We start from the raw sequence: 17,104 nt of genomic DNA, 5'->3' as shown, positions 1-17,104 counted from the left end.
TTGGCACCATGGACAGACCCCAGCCAGTTGGCTGCCACACCCTGTCAGTGTTTCAAGTGTTCTGTGCCATGAACTTTTCAGTGCTGGATACCCACTGCAGTAAGAGCCCACAGGGCAAATGTTCCCAGTCACACCATCCGTGGGTTTAGGGCCAGCAGCTTCCCCTGCACAGTAAAACCCAGCAGCACATTCCCCGCTGGGGACAGGCAGCCCTGCAAGACAGAGAGGATGGTGGCACTCAGAGCACTGAGACAAAGGGGGAAAACAACTGCTCACAGCCTCCCTCTGGAAGGCACCATGGGCGTCTTGCAGGGACTGCTACATGTCCATGGAAATACCAGGAATATCCCCTCAAAACTCCTGTTCCCCACAGACACCAACCTGAGGCATTGCAGAAGAGCCCCAGGGGGCAAGGAAGAGGCTCTGGGCTTCCCTGGGGACAATAAAAGCCAGCTGTGCACTTCCCCCCGGTGGCAGTGGCCGGGCACAGGCAGTTGGCATTGGTGTAGTTGTCCAGGTCAAAGGGCTGGGAGGTCCAGGCTGCTGAGATGCAAAACCAGCCTGGGAACAGGAAACGGGACTGAGCAGCTCTGGCAATGACAGAGCCCCCAAAACATCACAAATAAACCAGCTGGGATGGCTTTGGGTGTAATGTGGGCACAGCAGAGGGTGTGGGACAGGTTCATCCCACCGAAGTTGAACACCACCAGGCCGTAATTTCCCACGCAATAGCACATGCAATTCAATATTATAAAATAATACCATGTTTTAATATTAATGAAGATGGGAAGAGATCTTGCAACGCTAAATTCAGGACTTTTGCTTTATGGCCACAGGGCTCAGCTCAGCTGCCTGAGCAGCTCAGAAGGCAGAGACTGCTCGTGGCTCAGAGCCGACCAGCAGAGGTGTGTTCAATCCTGCTAAATACCTACAGTTCAGCAAGAGGATCCAGCAAACCGACTGGAAGGGCTGTGGTAAAGCTGCACGGTGAAAGCACCACCCTCCCAAACACCCTGTCCCAAGGGCTGGGCACTGCCCCACCCAGCAGCCCCACACTCACCTGGGTCACACCTGCCTGAGGGAGCTGTCAGCCCCTCCTTCCCGCAGTAGTGCCCAGGTGGGCAGGGCAGGCAGCTGTCCAAGCTCTGGGTCATGGGGTCGGGGTTGTAGTAACCCCTGGGACAGGGAAACTCAGTGGCAAACTTGGTGCCTGTGGAATAGAGAGAGCAGGAACCTTTCATGGAATATAAACACGATCCTGGCTCTGAATCCGCTGCATCACCTCGTGCACTCTTTGCCAGTCTGTCCCACTGCTGATCCCCTTCATGGCCAAAACTGGCTTTGGGTGCTGTGTAATTTGTGAGGCTGTTAAGCAATGGTCATAGCTATAGTTTAAAGTATTGTTTTGGGGCAGTTTTCTGTGAAGAACCAGGCTGACACAAACACTTTGTTCACAAAGAACTTCTTGCATTTAAAGGAGGATGTTTCAGCCTGGTTCCCTGGGCCCGTGTCTCACCTTTGGGGCAGTAAAATCCAGCTGGGCAGGGGTTTGAGCTGTAGCTGGTGGTGTTTTCTGGGCAGAAGTAGCCCGCAGCACAGGGGAAGCAGGCAGCTTGTCGGGAGAGGTTGTTGTAAGTCCCTGCATGGCAGGGAAGGGGAGAGCTGCTCCCTTCAGGGCAGAAGTGGCTCACAGGGCAAGGGCCTCCTTTCTCCCACACACCTGGGACACAGACAGGAGAAGAGGCAGAGAGTTGGAACTCTTCCCTGGCAATGATTATTCCCGAGACACAATAAATGACAATGGCTGTGCCCACTGCAGGCAGACATCCGTGACCGCCCCAGTGCTCAGTGCTCATTTGGTAACACTGGCATGTGCGGCACAAACCCCTCAAACAAAATTCACACAGGGATTTGGATGACTGACAGGAGGCAGGAGCAGGAATACTGGGAGAAAAGGTGGCATTTTTTAAAGCATTCTGTTGCCCAAACCCCGGTTCACCCAGCGCCGCTCACCAGGCGGTGACGGTGAGGAAGCCCCAGGCTGGCAGAAGTACCCAGGTGAGCAGGGTCCTGAGGGGGCTTTGAGGCCCGGGGAGCCACAGAAGTGGCCAGGTGGACACTCAGTGCAGCTGGAATCCTGCCAGTTGTGGAGCCTGAGAGGGACAGAAGCAGGGTTTCAGCTGGCCAGGGTGAAAGCTCGGCAGGGGGGCCACTGATGCTTCAGCTCTGGCAAAGTGAAAGCAACCACAAAACTTCTCTGATCAATGCAAGGACATCTAATGAGCCTCGCTGAGCTGCACTTCATAGCTTAGAGGACTAAGAGACAAACAAAAAGGAAAAGAAAATCAAAATTAGCATCAGCAGATCCACAGAGCTTCACCTGTCTGAGTAAGTGCCCACAGGGCATCGCTGGGGGATACTGGTGCCAGCTGGGCAGAAGTGTCCAGGTGGGCAGGGGCCACCACTGCTCGTGTTTGTGGCTCCACTGGGGTTTGGGACACTTGCTCCTGCACGAGGAAGATAAAGCAAAAGTATCCTGAGTGGTTTGGGTTGTTTCTCACTGGCCAGTTTGCTCCCCATGGCTAAAGAACCATTTCCATGGGTGAAAGAAGAGAGGAGCTGATTGTAGCTCACGATGATAAAGCCAGAAATCCATGGCAGAATGGAATAAATAACAGCAAGGACCATAAGGGCCACAGCTCTCCACCTTTTCACTCTTTCTGCTCTCTGAATCCCAAATTCTGTACCTGCTGTGCAGAAGAATCCTGGCCAGCAGGGACCACTGGGAGAGGATAATCCCCATTCTCCACAGAACATCCCTGGAAGACCACAGAGGGAAAAGGGAATCAGTTAACTGGGAGAAAAAAGCAGGAGAGCTGCTCTGCTGCATGCACTGGAAGGCAAAGGGAAGACTTGGAGAAACCAAATCCCTCAACATTGGCACAACTGGGACAAAACCCCATCCTAATTCAGCTCATGCTCCTCTGGGGAACCCTGAGTGTGAACCAAACCCTCCTGTAGAGCCTCCAAAAACCTGTGGGGACACCACCAGTGGGACCAGGATCCTCTTTTGACTGTGGATTTTTAAGTTTGCATTTCCTAGGGGCAAAAACGCATCAGAGGATCGGGAAGAGAGAGCTGCAGAGAGATCATCACCCTCTGAGACAGGTCCCAACAGAGCCTTCCCTCACCTGCAGGGCACCGCTGGCACCTCTCAGCACGGCTCAGGCCATAGGAGGGGTTGTAAGTCCCAGGAGGACAAGGATAAAATCCGATCCCAGTTTTCTGAGGGCAGTAGAACCCAGGAGGGCAGCGGCGCCTGAGCCCTTTTGAGCAGTGAAACCCAGCAGGACAAGGAAAGCATTTGTCTTGACCTGTGAGGGAAAAATGGGAATTAAAAGGAAGCACGGAATGAAATGGAAGGAAAATACCACGTGCACAACTTCCCTCTGCCTGGTTGTGCACTTAAAGAAGCTGAAATTGAAATAAAGCTATTTTTTTTTAGCTCCTCTGCAGTAAACGGCCTCAAATACAGATTTCTCCTAGGAGCACTGGGTTCAGCAAATTCCACTCCACCAGCCTGAGTCACCTCCACGTCTCCCTGTTAGGTGGCAGGAGGAACAGAGGGAAAGCTGGAAACTGCTGCCAGCCCTCGGTGCACTGAGTGTCACTGCCACCAACCTAGAACACATGAGCTCTGCAGGGGGAAATACATTCCTCATGTGACACCAGGGGAGGAAACAACCAAACATCCCTGCTCGAGCCTTCCTCTACCGCAAAACATTGAATATTCCCGATGCCAGCAGCTCTCAAGACCTTCTTGGATACGGACAAAAACTGCCATCAGTGTTTCAGTCTCCCCTGAGTCACAGCGGAGTTGCAAAGCTGCAGCTCCTGAGCTGCTCCAATGCTGCAGCTCCTGACCTGTGGCATTTCTGTACTCCCTGACCTGTGGCACTGCTGTATTCCCCACTGGGGCAGGGGGAAGGTGCTGCTGAGCCTGCAGGGCAGAAATGTCCCCGAGGACAGAGATCTCCGGTGACACCATCCTCTGGCGTTGCAGTCGTTGTCCTTCCCGTGCAGTAATAGCCTTAAAACAGAAGACATTGGAGCTCTTCTCCCAAGTCAAAACCCAGCAGCTGCACAGGTTCTGCCTTTGTCTCACCTTGTGCACAAAGTCCCACAGGAGCATCTTGGCCAGACACGTTGCAGAAAAACCCAGGGGCACAAGGCAGGCACCAAGTGACATCCTGGGCTCCTCTCTGGCCATTCCAGGTGCCAGCAGGACACGGCATCTCCTTGGGGTGCCCGGTGCCAGCGGGGCAATAATGTCCTCGTGGGCAAAGATCTCCAAATGGAAGCCCTACCTGAAGCCAGGGAATTGAAATGAATTTATTATGGCTTATGAAACTTCTGTAGGGCCAGAGGGTCCTGAGCAACGCGAGATGTTCAGCACTCACGGGTGAGGAGGTGCTGGAGCCCTGACTGCAGTAATGGCCCGGCTGGCAATGTCCCTCTGGCTCAGGCAGCCCAGCCCTGCTGCAGAACATCCCTGCAGGGCAGGGCTTGCAGGAACCTGCCCTCTCCACATCCGTGTACGTTCCCTGCACAGAGAGAGCCGCTGGATGCCCCTGCCAAGGGATGCGAAGCCTCCTGAAAATTGCTGCTTGGAAAACAAATCCGTATTTGACTCTTACCACCGGACATGGGAGAGGCAAGAAGCTGCCAGCCAGGCAGAAATGCCCTTTGGGACAGTCCTGGGGGGCAGCCAGGCCTGGCTCACTGCAGAAAGTACCCTCAGGGCAGTCCCTACAGAGAGACTGAGCACGGCCCTGAAAGAGAACGAAGAGCCTGCCGGGTGGGGTTGTGCTGCTTACCATGAGAATAAAACCCCCAGGGACTCTCTGCTGCAAAATAAACACTGAAGGGAATGACCTGCAGTCCAAAAGCAACAAATTTGGAGTTTGTGAACAGCACCTTGCAGCCCTGATCAAATACAGAACTGAGGGACATGCACAAGTTAATTCACCCCTGCCAGGCCAAAGACTCAGCAGCTCTTCCAAATCTGTGCAAGGAAACTTAATAAAAATGGCCAAGTGAGCTGTAGGCAACAGCCCTGGACTGATGGATCTCATGTCTTCACCCAAAGGTTTTTGGTTCTTCTTCCATTGCGGGGTAAAAGCAAAGCAGGTGGTGATTACCCAAATTAGCAGAAACCCCCAAACCCTCTTTTTTTCAAGCTGACCACTTATAAACACCTCAGGAATTTCTACTCACACATTTTTACAGTTTCCAAGGGCTCTGCTGACCCTCAGGTTGGAGCCCCAAGGTACTCACAGGCTGGAAGGTGCCAAGGGGACACGGCTCTGGTTTGAAAGCTCCTGCTAAGGAATAATGTCCCTTCACCACCACGTGCTGGAGAGCGCTTTTGGCCCCTCCTGTGCAGAAGTATCCAGGTTCACAAGGTCCTGAGGGAGCTTGGTTGTTTGTCCCAGCACAATACAAGCTAAATTGGGAAAACAAAAACCCCTTGGATAGCAATAATGCATTTTTTTTCCCACTGGACAGCACAGCCCCAATATAAAAAAGTCCCTGGAATTTTAGGGACCTGGTTCCTGTTTGCTTCCAGACCTGGGTGACACTCACCCAGGTGGGCAATCCAAGCACTCCTGGAGGCTCCTCAGCCCACTGATGTTGCTGAAAGTCCCTGGAGGGCAGGGGATGGGGAAGGCAGAGCCAGGTGGGCAGTAGGAGCCAGCAGGACACACAGCTCCTGTCACACCATCCGTGGGCCACTGCAAATGGAAAAAGATCATTAAAAAAGGGGGGAAGATGAGGTTAAAATATTTAAGGCATTAAACTGATGTGAGGAATAAAGAAAAAAAAACATCGGGGCACGCTCTTGTGCAGAGAACAGACAACACTGACTTAAGGAAATTCAAAGAGAATAAATAGGGATGAAATTTTACACTGATTCACATCCACTGGTGACCTTTTAGTTAACAGCGTGTCAGTGTTGAGAGGGGAAAGACATGACATGGCCACACTCCCCTTGAGGGTCCTCGTGCCATAAACTTGAGTGTGAGCAGCACACAATTGTGACTCCCCAAGCCACTGGGTTAAAAAAAAAGGCACCACAGTGGGGAAAATAGAACAACACAGTGGAGCACAATCAGAAAAGGAGCAGCAAAACTCATCAGTGGCACTTACTGGAGTCAGAGCCCTGCCCTGACAGTAAAATCCAGCCTCACAAGGCCCACTTGGCCCGGTCTGTCCTGGGGCAGCACAGTAGGAACCCCGAGCACAGGGGCTGCACCCCGAGGGTCCAGACAACCCCTGCCTGTCACTGAATGTCCCCTCTGGGCAGGGCTCAGGCTTGGAGCTGCCTTCAGCGCAGTAAAAACCCTGCAAAACAAAGCCAGATTGATACATTTAAGGCTTTTCTATTAAAGAATCCCACAGAGGAGCTTCTTCCATGGAACCAAGGAAAACCACTCACTGCTGGGCAGGGCTTGGGCTCCGTCAGGGCAGGGGAGTCACAGAAGTGCCCGGCTGGGCTGGGCTTGCAAACACCTTCTCCCTCTGTGCTGGAGTTATCCCAGAAGCTGCCTGGCATGCAGGGGAAGGAGAAGGGGAATCCAGTCCCTGGAGGGCACAGGTAGCCAGCTGGGCAATCCCCTGTCTGCAAACAAAGCACACACCCAGACTTGGTTGTTTTCTGTCCAGAGGAAGGGAATCTGGTCAGCTTCACCTGCAGCTTGAATAACCTGGTGTTTCTTCACCGCAAGGAAATGGGGTAGGAAAGAAGAGAAGAAAGGGAATTTAGGGCCTTACCAGTAAAATTCTGACCATGTGGGATAATTATGGTAGGCAAGGTGGCCTTAGGGTAAAATCTTGGCATTGAGAGAAGCCCTACAAGTTTTGCCTGTAGACTTGTGGGGGGAGATGCTCTTCTTCCACACTTAGAGAAGAGCTGGAACTGGGACAGAGTTACCACCTTGCTCTTCAATAAAACCATGGATTCATCCGTGTGGAAGAGAATCCATCAGCATTTTTTTATACCCTTAATTGAGGCTGCTTTTTTTTTTTTTTTTAACAGCTATTAATCTTTGACGAGTTCATTCTTCCCTGAGACAAAACAGTTGCAACAAAAATCCCAAAACTCATTAGATGAGGAGCAGCAGCAATTCCTCACCTTTGAACTCTCTTTCCTAGCCTGCATTGACAGGCAGAAGGCAAAATAAAGACAGAAAACATGCACAAAGCACAGCGTTGGCTTCACTAGCAGATGCAGCCTGGGGTAAAATATTTGGGCTGAAAATTTAGGAGATGCTGGGCTGTACTTACAGGGTGAGGAATTCCTGGAGGCTCCGTCCCATCTGTGTAGCAGAACTTCCCTGCAGGGCAGGGTGAGCATCCAGCAGCACTGCTCAGTCCCCTCTGCTCACCATAGGTGCCATTGGGGCAAGGCTGAGCCTGGAAGTGAAATGGAAAAAGGGGTCTTTGACACCCTAAAATGACTCCTGCAGCCCACAAGGCCAAGGTATAGCAGCTAAAGCCATGAAAGCAATTCAGGATAGTTGTGTACAGCACCTCAGAAAATGTTTTCCTGATATTATTATTATATTACTATATATCATTACATCATGAACAGTTTTATGTGGGGCAAATACTGCTAAGATCTGTGAACACACACAGTACAGAAATCAGTAACAAAAAGCTGTTAGGAAAGGTTTTCCACAGCAGTGATCCCAGTCAGAGAGAACAGTGAGTCCCCAGGGCAGAGTCACTCACAGCATCTCCCTGGGGACAGAAGTGTCCCTGTGGGCAGGCGTTGGCAGTGGCATCTGGGACATCTGCCTGTCCCCCCGGGCACAGGAGCCCTGCTGGGCACACCATGGCCAGCAGCATCACCTCCAGGCTGGTGCTCTCACTGGCACAGTAGTGCCCAACTCTGCAGGGCAAGCAAGAGGCTGAGCCCGGCTCCTGAAATGGGAAAGGATCCTGGTGTCACTGCTGGAGCACTGAACAACCCCTCTGCACCTGTGGCAAGTCCTGGTGAGGCCCAAACCCGAGGCTGTGAGTGCAGCCAGTTTTATAAAACATTCCCTGTTATGCTCAGGAATGCCACAGGCAACACAAAGATTCCCATTTCCAAACTGCCCCCGAGCTCTGACAGCAGCCAGGGTGCAACTCAGAGCCTCCACCCTGTGAAAAGGAAGCCCGTGCTCCACAGATCAGCCTTGTCATGCCTGTGGATTATCCACACAAACCCAGAACAGGGAATCCAACACCCTCTGCCAGCAGGAGCAGGGGAAATACAGACAAATTCCCTCATCTTTCCTTGTTACACCCAACTCCAATTGCAAATGAGGAATAATCTGGGTCTATTTGCCACATATAAATCTCCATTTGTGATTTATTCCCTCTCCAGTCTCAGTGGCGGGTTCCAATGGTAGCTCCCAAATTTGTGCAGGGATGAAAACTGGTCAGGACAGAGGTGCTGGGGTCCTTTGACAGGAGTCTGTCATCAACAGGGAAACATGGCAATTATCAGTAGCCAACTATTAATTACAGGTCTGGGGTAGATAAATATGAATCCAACCTTAGCACCTCTTTGTGGGAATAGTTGTGCCATCACTGTCCCCTTTTGTGGCTCTGCCTTGCTGCTTTCCCTCCCCAAGCCACCTGAGAGTTTAATCCCAGTGCCATCCAACACTTCCTCTCGAGCAGGAAGGAGACACAGAGAGTGTCTGCTCCCTGCCAGGGCCAAATGTGCCATGGAACCCTGAGGTTTGAACCCAGCAGACACAGGACAGGTGAACTGGGATGGTGTTTGGGGTGGGAACAGCAGCAGGAGCAGGACTGCACCCCTGGGAGATGCTTCTGGCGTCGTGTCTGGAGCAGCTCCTGACCTGAGTGTGCAGGAACATTCCCAATCTCTGGAATAGCAGTTTAACTCCGTGTAGGGCCAGCACAGGTGGCCAGTGGTGTTCAAAGCTCCGCACACAACCACCCCAAGTTCTCAGGAAGGAGGTGGGCTCATCCCAGTGCCTCCCTCGGGGCACTCACAGCCTCAGCCTCCCCTGGCAGCTCCCCTTCTGAAATCCAGGCTTGTGCTGAAGGGAAGACAGGATCAAAGGATTGCTACATACCGAGAAGTTGCCAGCCCCACAAGCTCGAGGGGTGACGGTGCCCAGCTCGGGGCAGTGATGTCCCCCAGGACAGGGGGTGCAGTCTGCAGCCGCCTCCGCTGCCGGGGCCGAGCGAAAGGATCCTCTGAGGAGGAAACACAGCACAGGGGGGACTCCAAGACAGCAGCCAAGCAAAAAAAGGAAATACAGTGCACCTCTAGCCTGAATTCCTGGTGTTTTGGTTAGAGGGAATGTGCTGTTTCTGCAGCAAAACTCACCCAATTCAGACAGAACTTGCCTGGAACACCCTCAAGGTGAAAAGCACCTCTAACACTCCAAGCGCAGAAAAATAATAATAAAACCAGGAGAGCCCTGAAACGCCATAAGGAGACATTGTCTCTTGTACCTGCACAGCCCCACAGCGTTGTCCTGCACTTACACTGGGCACAGCACTGGTTTGGAGGTGCCAGGGGGGCAGAAGGCTCCGGCAGGGCAGGCAGAGCAATCCTCCAGCCTGCCCCTGCCCAGCCGCGTGCTGTAGGTTCCTGCAGGGCAGGGGAACTGGGTGCTCCTCCAGGCGCCTTTCCAAGAAAAAGAGAGCAGAGAACCACCCCAAATCTTCATACAGCTCCGAACACAGAAGGCAGGAAGGTTTTTTTGTGGCTATTAAGTGTTTACATGATTTACTCGTAAATTCATGTTAAAAAATCCGTGCTCACAGCTCTGATAACAACAACAAAAAAATCAGCATTTAGCAGCAACTGCAGAATCTTTGCAGGAAGATTCAAATTTAGAATGGTTGCTTGTACCAGGTGCTTGATTGAGCATTTTAATTCTTTGCAAATTCAGGGGGATGGGGGGAGGAAATAACAGGACAAACCTGCTCAGTTCAAACAGTATAAAGTAGTGACTGTACAGAAGGGACAGTTTGCTATCCACGGTGCAAAAAATACACTGAAAGTGTGGGGCTTTATCAGAGTTCACAAAGCTGAAAATTAATTAAATCTCCTTCATTCCCCTGCAAAGCTTCCTACCTGGAGGGCAGTAGTGCCCTGAGCTGCATCTCCCAGTAGGGACACGGGCTCCTCCCAGGCAAAACCAGCCCGCAGGGCATGGGGAACACTCCTGAGCCGAGGCCAGGCTGGTCCTGTTGCTCCAGGTGCCCGCGGCACACCGGAGCTGGGCCAGGGGCCTGGTGCCAGGCGGGCAGTAGTGACCAACTGGACATGGGCTGGGAGGCTTCTGCTTCCCCCCTGTTCCTGTGGAAACGCCAGGAGGAATTTAAGAGCAGCACAGGGCGGCGTGTTGGCTTCACAGCACCCAATTCCCAGGGTTTTCAGCTCTTTGCGAACAGCCCTGCGTTAAATCTCCCCCTCATTTTGTGCCTTTTCCCCGGTTTAAAATGGGATAACAATGATTGCTATCTCTGCTGATGAGAGGAGAGGCTCTACCCCAGAGCTGGTTACTAAAGCAGTTATTCACCAACTCCAGTGCCCTGCGTGGTGCCCCTGCCCAAAGCTGGCATAGAGATGAAGAGGCCACAAATAAGCTAAAAACTTGGAAGGCTGTAAAAACTGGCTGCCTCAAGGTCAGGAAGTTAAAACAGCAACCAGGGATGGCACAAACAGAAAACTTCAGAGCAAAATTACCTGGCCCAGCGGGCACAGAGGGTACCAAAGGGAAACTGTTTTCCCATTTCCCACTGCTGTGATACCTCACTGACCCACTTCTGGTGGGCTCTGCGATACTGGTGACCAAAACAACCAGCTCATTTTTGTGCTAAAGCCACGTACCTCTGGCACAGACAAATCCTGCAGGGCAGGGCTCACACTGGGACTTGTCAAAGAGGTTGAAGTGGTTGCCAAGTGTTCCTGGAGGACAGGCATTGCTGGGGGCATGAGGGCTGGCTGACCCCGCGGGGCACACGTACCTGAAAGCACAACAGGGGGCAGGGGTTGGATGCCAGGGGGAGGCAAACTCTGTGCCCTACAAAAATATTGGGGTGAAGGAGCTGGGGAAAAGCTGACGTGGCTGACAGCAACGTGACTGAGCACCAATAATGCAGAATTAAAATGAAACTCTGTGAATGGGCTGCTTGTGTGAGGTGTTTTAAACCAAAAGTGGGTTATTCAGCCAGGTCACGTTGTTCATAACCATGGGATGTGTGGCCTGGCTTCATTCTTGGCTGTTTTTACCTATTTTGTGGAAGCTTCCACCAGGACAGCCTGTGTCACACTGATTTACCAGAAACTGCCATGAAATCTTGGCATGGGGGATGAAGCCACCTGCACCTGAGGGGTGATTTCATGGTACTCTTCTGAAATCTGTGCCAAACATTCCACTCTCAGGGGCTCTTTTAGTTGTCCTTGCAGGTGGCCCTAATTCTCTTCACTCCATTCCATCAGCTGGGAATGGGGAGGAATCTTCCCCACATTTCTAAGGGGTGAAGCTGCTGTGGGTTCCTGGGGGGCTGCTTTGTCCTGGGGGATTTGAGAACTCCTCTGCTGGCAACAAAAACAACCCTTGGAGGCAGCAGCAGCACAAAACTGCCCTTCAGGAGGAGCTAAGGGAGGAAAACAGGAGGGCAAAACGATTCCCTTTGCAAGCAGACCCATCAGCAGGGCCTGAAGGAGGTTTTGGAGGCCACCACCCGAGGGAAAACAGCTCTGAAGGCTGCAAAAATATTCCTGGTGCAAGGAGACAGCAACACCTCCGTGCTGTGTGAGCTGAGGGAAAGGCGAGCAGGGAAAACCAGAAACACCTGCACAAAGCAAAAACTGCGGAGGTGAAATTCATGCACAGACACAGAGTGGGCAGAAAATAACCCAGGCTTACCCTGCTGAGCACTCTGTGTCAGGCTGGGCCAGGCCAGCCTGGGTGCAAGCCCTCCCTGCTGGGCAGGCTCTGCAGTCAGCAGCCTCATCCTGTCCTGGCAGAGGGTTGTGTGTGCCTGGCTGGCAGGGCACTGGGAACCTGGCTCCAGCGGGGCAGAAATACCCAGCAGGGCACCTCGAACACAAGCCACTTCCTAAAGAGAGACATACTTAAGGTCACAAAGGGATTATGAGCTGCTGAGGTCAGAGCATCCTGCAAAATATTTCACCTCCGCTTCCACCTGCAGCAAGGGAATTTGATGGGAGGTTCACCCACGCCAGGAATAAAGCTGCAGCAAAGCCAGGAGGTGGTGGTGTTGGATTAGCTGAATTTAGTGCAGCTGAGTGGCTCCTGGAAGCACCAAACCCCTCTGCTCTGAGCTCCGATAAGAACCGAGGTGTTAAAACACAAACAAACCTATCAGCCCGAACGAAGCCTCTGCTGCAGGCACAGCTAACAATCACCGTGCCTGGGGCTCTGCTGGGACAGAGCCTGGGCTTTCCAGGAAAACGGGGCTGTTTCCGTGTTTGCACTCTGAATGCAGGGAGATGAAGGGGCTTTGCAGGCTGGAGATACACTCAGTGCAAACCTGCTCGAAGGACAGCCAGCCTGAGCTGTGATCATCCCTAAAATCCCGCGTGTTAAACAGAAGGTAGCTCGTGTTGCAACCCAAAGGAACATCAGCAAGATCGATACATGATAAAACAACGATCCCTCGCTGCTGTCAGCGTGTTTAGAAAGCGCATTTCATTACAAAACGTTCCCACGTATTCCACGTGGTGAAAAGGGAACGCGAGTTCAGCCCAGGAGTGGCTGCTCTCCTCCTGAGCCAGGCCTTTCAAAAGCAAATACAGCAATTCCAGGGGAAGGGGAAATGCTGGCTGAGGATGGAGGTTCCCTGGAGAATTCCAGGTTGGACCCCTGCTGCCTTCCAAGTATTTGTGAAGACAAGACTCAGTCGTACCCTGGGGTGTGTGTGTGTGCCTCTGCAGGCTGCAGTAGAGCCTTACAGCCCCCCAAAATATCAGGATTCATTCAAATCCAGGCTTCCCCCTCCACAGACTGAAGGCACAGGTCCAGGCTGGGATTCCTCAGGGTGCAAAGTGAGTTTAGGGGTCGTCTCCCCCTCTGCCTCCCACCCACTTGCTCATTGTCACCCCTCAGAGAAATCTCCTTATTTCCTCTTTACATTTACACCACACAGCCCAGAGGAGCGCAAGGCTGGAAAGCCTCAGCAGGATGAAATCGGAATTTCTCCAGGCTACAAAATTCCCCAGCACTGAGCACAACTGAACCAACATCCCTGAGGGGGCTGCAAACTCATGGAGCTGTGGGACCCACTCAGAACTCAGCCTGAAGCTGACAAAAGCTTCCTGACATGGATCTGCACCCCCAGCAAATCCAGCAGGACAGTGAATTTACACAACCTGAATCCAGGCCACTTGGATACAGGGGCAGAAACCTCCCATTTTTTGCCTGAATTTCTGGAAATGATGGAGCTCAGAACACATTTAATACTGTGACTTCATATGGGATCAGTGAGGGAGCAGATTTACAGCAGAGAATCCCACATTCCCAGGATTGTATGGGCTGGAAAGGACCCTAAAGCTCATCCCTTCCCACCCCTGCCATGAGCAGGGACACTTCCAGCATCCCAGGCTGCTCCAGCCTGGCCTGGGACACTCCCAAGGATGGGGCAGCCACAGCTGCTCTGGCCAATCTCAGCATGTTACCCCTGAGCTAAGCTTTCCTCTGGTCTGCAGGACCAGGCTGGACCTGCTGCTGTGCAATAAATAGGACACAAAACATTTGGTTTCACTGGAAAACGAGGTTGTCACACTTGACACACACCAGTGCAGGGGGTGGGCAGAGCCTAAGACCATCAGGGCGGAGTATTTAACACATTCTGTGGTTTCTCAGAGTTCATCCCTCATCCTGTTGCATCAGGAATTTTCCTGCCTCTGCCAAGTGTTCCTTAGGAGAGATGACAGCATCACTGTATGAAGCAGCACGGGCACAGCACAACAGCTTACGTTATTAAACCCAAAGAGTTTCTCAACTCTAATTTACTTTGCAGCTCCTACAATGATTTTTTTTTTTTTTTTTTTTCAGATGCCACTGGCCCTGTCTGTTGAATTTGGCTGTCTTGATGAGATGTGAGGGTAGCTCCTTGCTGCACCACGGAAATGCACGTCTGGTTTTAATTCCAGGAGTGGGCGGGAGGCAGCAATTTCCTGGACTTGGCTTTTGAGTAAAGAAAAATCGTTCAACAGTCAAGACACTTTTACAGCTGAGTCATTTGCTGGAGAAGAAATAATCAGCTAGACAAAGGTATGGCTTGATTTGAAGGAGATAATTATTTTCTTAGCACATGAGGGGAAGAACCCAAGAGATGCAAAGGGAGACGGAGCACCTGAACTCCAGGTTTGTGCTCCAGGCTGGGATTTGTGACCCTGGATAAAACATTCTGGGCTTGGGCCAAGGTTTACTTTGGTGGATTGAGCTCGTTCCCTGAATCTCCCTCTATTTTCCTGTTTGCACAGCCCTGTTAAGGACAGAGAGGCATTTTCATACCCTTGTGAGAGGCACTGAGATGCTCTGAAATGCCCAAACCCAGGCAGAACAAGCCTCAGCCACGTGTGATTATTGTAACAGCCAGCCAGGGCTCCCTTTCTCTACCTAAGCAAAGATTTAATACCAGAAAAGACTAACAAACCTCTATTATTCTGCCTTTTAAACTTATTTTCACCACAGCTGAACTCAAATCTCATCGCTTTCCACGCGTTTCCCAGTCATTAGGGTGACTCAGTCCTGTGTGTACAAAACAAAGTTCTACTGGCTTAGAAAACCAAACCAAAAATATTTAGAAGGAAGCATCACAGCTGGAAATCTGTAGAAGCTTTGTGCTGCTGCCTCACAGCACTCAGAGCATTACAAACTCCTTCATCTGCCTGGCTTTTGTGAATTTAAGAGCAGGGCCTCTGCAGCTTCTGAAGGCAGAAATTCCAGTGCTTTCTCTGCTGTTATAACATAAAGGTTTTCCCTGATCTCTAACCTCATTTCCCCTGGCTGCAAGGAGGGGCTGAGGACTCTTGTGAGTGATTCAAACACGAATAAAGAACCCCTTTCCCAAAGGAAAAGGGATGGTCACCTTTAATTGTGCTCATGCACAATTATTCCCACTCATGAGAGAGCTTGGAAAGGAGTCTGAGTGAGGAGACTGTGCTGGGAAAGTTCACTGAGAGTGTTAAAAAAGAGCCTCCCATGCAAAAGTGCTGTCGAATAAATTTAAAACCAGAAAGTTTCTGAGTTTTTTCTTACAACTGACCTGCTGGGTGAGCTCAGCAGGCCCAAAATTAAAATGTTTGAGGACACAGACCTGGCAAGCTTGAGGAGCTGCTGCTGGCTCTGGGAACTCCCTCCTTGGGCTTGAAGCTCCCAGCTGGGCATGGAGGGACTTCGAGGCCATCAGGACAGAAGTGACCTGGAGAGAATTAAAAAAAACCCAAAATGATGTTGTTCAGAAAAGACATTCTGGGCAGCTCAGGCTCTACCTGCCTAAAAATGTTTCTTCCTTTTGTAAAGCTGAGGAAATTCAAACATCTAGCACAAAATGATATTTTTAAATTCAAAACACACAATGAAATTTCTGGCTAAATTAGTTTTATGAGCATGGTTAGAGTTAATGGTTCTCTCTTTCTACTCCAATTCTTCTGTTCTCTCCAAGATCATGGAGATTACAGATCAAGCTGAGGTATTCCTAGTATTTTTCCACATTCCTGTCCCCAGTTTCTTTCCCCAATTTTTCACTTAAAATCCTGCTGCCAGTTGTACACTGAGTGATGAAATGCTGACATCCACTTAGAATTAATTGCTCTCCCCAAGTAAGGCTTTGCAGAACTTGATAATCAAATGGTTTCCTAAACTCCAGATGGATTTTGAAGAGCAGAAAGAGAAAGAAAGCAGGATTAACTGAGCCACTGCTCTGCTGAAATCCATCGCTGTGCACTTGTCTCACGCAGGCAGTGCTAAATACACAGATTATGTGTCATTAAAATCAGTCAAAGCACGAAAAAGAACATGGGAATCTCAGGCTGGTGATGGAATTCCAACTCCTTATCACCTCAGGGCTTTGGGATTGGCCTGGGGGGCTTAGATTTCAGAAAGCTGAATTCCAGCATGGGATACTCTGTGTTGGTACCTAACCCCAGGCACTGGAAATAACAGGAATCCTGTTCCTATTCCCTCCCCCATGTTTTGTAACTGGATCTGAACTACTGAGACCCTGATCTCTTTAGCTCTTCCATTCACCCTTCTCCTGGGCAGCAGGTGAGGCAGCCAAAGCACAGGAATTCGTTATTTAATAGGAGAGGTTCTAATTACAGACGTCAGAATTGAGTTACTGAGCTGGGTAGCAGGAGGCACCTGGAGCTGCTGATGGAATCCTCTCCTGTGGCAATTCAGGGCTTGGAGGAGAGGGAGAATCATGGAAGGGCCTCAGATTGCCCTGGTCCTCTGACAAGCTGACAGCTACACCCCATTCTCCATCAGGCCTTTTTCCAAGGGTTCAGTGGGGCTGGGAAACGGGGATTAAATCAGAGGGGGTGTGGGGGGAATGATCAGTGATACTGCTGCTCCCTGCAGCCCCAAACTTCCCTCGCCAGGGGCTGCACTGAAGGATAGGACAGGATTTGGAGGAGGGCTTGGAGGGATAACAGAGGAAACAAGCACAAAGAATAAGCTAATCTTGGACTACCAAATCCTCACTGGGCTTATGCTCATTGTCTGGGATGCAAAAGGGATTTTAATCCTGCAGAAAACTCTCTTTTTTATGGGGAAACTGTGGCCTGTGGCCATTCAATACTGGAAGGCCTCTCCTGCCCTCTCACTGAAGACACAGAATTTCAAAAGGCAATGGTTTTGTAGCAAAACCTTCTCAGTCTATTCCCCTGCTGCCTCATTCTGCATCTCAGCGACACCCTCAACAACACACTGCAATTTCCTAAACACGGGGCTTGTTTGGATTTCTTCGAGAGTGTCGAGCAGAAAGGGAAATTAGGTGAGAAAATCAGCATTCCCCTCTTTGGTTCCTAATG

General features: G+C 51.1%; 1 protein-coding gene across 19 annotated transcripts in view; it reads right to left on the bottom strand.

Moving 5' to 3' along the window:
- LOC125338327 (SCO-spondin-like) overlaps positions 1–17,104 on the bottom strand; it is a 70,489-nt gene that overhangs the window by 28,096 nt on the left and 25,289 nt on the right. For 16 of the 19 annotated variants that reach the window (XR_007208244.1, XR_007208243.1, XM_048328947.1 and 13 more), the window contains 24 exons: positions 15,388–15,492; positions 11,970–12,162; positions 10,928–11,064; positions 10,169–10,393; positions 9,574–9,715; positions 9,156–9,279; positions 7,795–7,986; positions 7,348–7,476; positions 6,500–6,682; positions 6,211–6,405; positions 5,647–5,795; positions 5,338–5,506; positions 4,698–4,832; positions 4,461–4,604; positions 4,166–4,367; positions 3,950–4,090; positions 3,192–3,374; positions 2,748–2,819; positions 2,381–2,507; positions 2,014–2,153; positions 1,517–1,720; positions 1,061–1,210; positions 382–561; positions 96–212 (listed from right to left, as the gene is read on the bottom strand). Coding sequence is in view for 17 of the 19 variants with exons in the window: in XM_048328947.1 (XP_048184904.1) it covers positions 96–212; positions 382–561; positions 1,061–1,210; positions 1,517–1,720; positions 2,014–2,153; positions 2,381–2,507; positions 2,748–2,819; positions 3,192–3,374; positions 3,950–4,090; positions 4,166–4,367; positions 4,461–4,604; positions 4,698–4,832; positions 5,338–5,506; positions 5,647–5,795; positions 6,211–6,405; positions 6,500–6,682; positions 7,348–7,476; positions 7,795–7,986; positions 9,156–9,279; positions 9,574–9,715; positions 10,169–10,393; positions 10,928–11,064; positions 11,970–12,162; positions 15,388–15,492 (3,738 nt within the window). In the remaining 2 variants the exon portion in view is untranslated. The remainder of the gene's footprint in view (positions 1–95; positions 213–381; positions 562–1,060; positions 1,211–1,516; positions 1,721–2,013; positions 2,154–2,380; positions 2,508–2,747; positions 2,820–3,191; positions 3,375–3,949; positions 4,091–4,165; positions 4,368–4,460; positions 4,605–4,697; positions 4,833–5,337; positions 5,507–5,646; positions 5,796–6,210; positions 6,406–6,499; positions 6,683–7,347; positions 7,477–7,794; positions 7,987–9,155; positions 9,280–9,573; positions 9,716–10,168; positions 10,394–10,927; positions 11,065–11,969; positions 12,163–15,387; positions 15,493–17,104) is intronic. The other 3 variants (XM_048328949.1, XM_048328955.1, XM_048328958.1) reach the window with 3 other exon arrangements.

Source organism: Corvus hawaiiensis, chromosome 25, assembly GCF_020740725.1.
Source record: "Corvus hawaiiensis isolate bCorHaw1 chromosome 25, bCorHaw1.pri.cur, whole genome shotgun sequence".
NCBI lineage: Eukaryota > Metazoa > Chordata > Aves > Passeriformes > Corvidae > Corvus > Corvus hawaiiensis.
The sequence above is the reverse complement of the archived record's forward strand: the minus strand, read 5'-3'. Positions and strand labels throughout refer to the sequence as shown.